The sequence below is a fragment of the Myotis brandtii genome, unplaced genomic scaffold, assembly GCF_000412655.1.
Source record: "Myotis brandtii unplaced genomic scaffold, ASM41265v1 scaffold97, whole genome shotgun sequence".
Taxonomy (NCBI): Eukaryota; Metazoa; Chordata; class Mammalia; order Chiroptera; family Vespertilionidae; genus Myotis; species Myotis brandtii.
The window spans coordinates 1,009,012-1,010,358 of record NW_005372020.1 but is presented as its reverse complement, the minus strand read 5'-3'; the positions used below and the strand labels follow the sequence as shown (position 1 = coordinate 1,010,358).

The 1,347-nt window shown below is 65.6% G+C and overlaps 1 protein-coding gene across 1 annotated transcript in view; it reads left to right on the top strand.

Moving 5' to 3' along the window:
• Positions 1-1,347, top strand: part of DNAH10 (dynein, axonemal, heavy chain 10) — a 65,258-nt gene that overhangs the window by 47,159 nt on the left and 16,752 nt on the right. Inside the window, exons 55-56 of the mRNA XM_005886314.2 lie at positions 63-224; positions 969-1,143. Coding sequence (XP_005886376.1) covers positions 63-224; positions 969-1,143 — 337 coding nt within the window. The remainder of the gene's footprint in view (positions 1-62; positions 225-968; positions 1,144-1,347) is intronic.

The following is a 1,347-nucleotide window of genomic DNA, read 5'->3' as shown; positions in this document are numbered from 1 at the left end:
GTGTGCCGGCCCGGGTGCTGGAAACAGCCGCCTGGCTGCTGGACGCCGCTCTCTGTCCTCAGCTCAGTGCAAGCGGCTGGAGGGCGGGCTGGACAAGCTGAAGGAGGCCTCCATTCAGCTGGACGAGCTGAACAGGAAGCTGGCCGAGCAGAAGATCGTGCTGGCCGAGAAGTCCACCGCCTGCGAGACCCTGCTGGACGAGATTGTCACCAACACAGCCACCGGTGAGTGCGGGCCGGGCACGGCGGGGACACCCCACAGCAGGCTGGCCTCCTCCAGAGGCCCTGGGGGGCTGCAGGCCTGGGCGTTCCTCGGTCATAGATGCATCCCCCCACCTCTGCCCTGTCGTCACATGACCTCTTCCCTCCGTCTGACAAAGACACTCTTTCCAAATTAGGCGGCATTCTGAGTTTCTGGGTGGGCGTGCATTTGGGGGGAACATTATTCGACCCAGTGTCCCTCCTGGGAGCCTCGGGAGGTGCTGTGTGCTGGGGCGGGAACCACACAGTCAGCCGCCAGGGAGATGTGACAATCCAGGCCGAGCCCGTGCCAGGAAGCAGATACAGAGCGATGAGACGGGAGCAGTGGGCGGGCCACGTGAGGGAGTGGCTTTTGAGCTGGGCCTGAAAGCACACGGGAAAAGGGTGATGAAAAGGCAGAGAGGTCCCAGTGAGCCGGAGACAGGGAGGGCACGGTGTCCGCGGGCCCTGGCAGGCAGGCCGGGGGCTGTCACGTGGGCTGGAGCGGGTGGGACATGGCTGGGAGGTCAGTCCGAGCAGCAGTCCTGGTTGAGACCCAGTGTCCCGTGAGACCCGTGTTCTAGGGGGACTCCTGAGGCCACCATATTGGCCAACGCGCATCACCTCCCCCTGTGGCCCAGCCACGACCCTGAAGGGCTGCCCCTGCTTTGGCTCAGTAGCAGTGGTCCGTCCCCCACACCCAGTCGCCTCTCTAACCCCCGCCCCCAGCGGAGGAAAAGAAGAAGCTGGCGGAAGAGAAGGCCATAGACATCGAGGAGCAGAACAAGATCATCGCGGTGGAGAAGGCCGAGGCCGAGACGGCCCTCGCCGAGGTCATGCCCATCCTGGAGGCCGCCAAGCTGGAGCTGCAGAAGCTGGACAAGTCGGACGTGACAGAGATCAGGTACCGGGCAGGGCCGCCTCCCGCTGGGCTCGTCCACAGCGTCACTCCTGAAAGCAGCGCGCGGCCCACGGAGGGGATGGTCTTCGTTTGCAGAGGAGGGAAGGGGGCCCGGGCGGCGCGGTGGCTGGCCCTAGGTCCCCAGCTGGTGGGGAGCAGCGCTGCTGACTCCCACGGGAGACTGGGCTCCTGAGCCTGCTGTGGCGG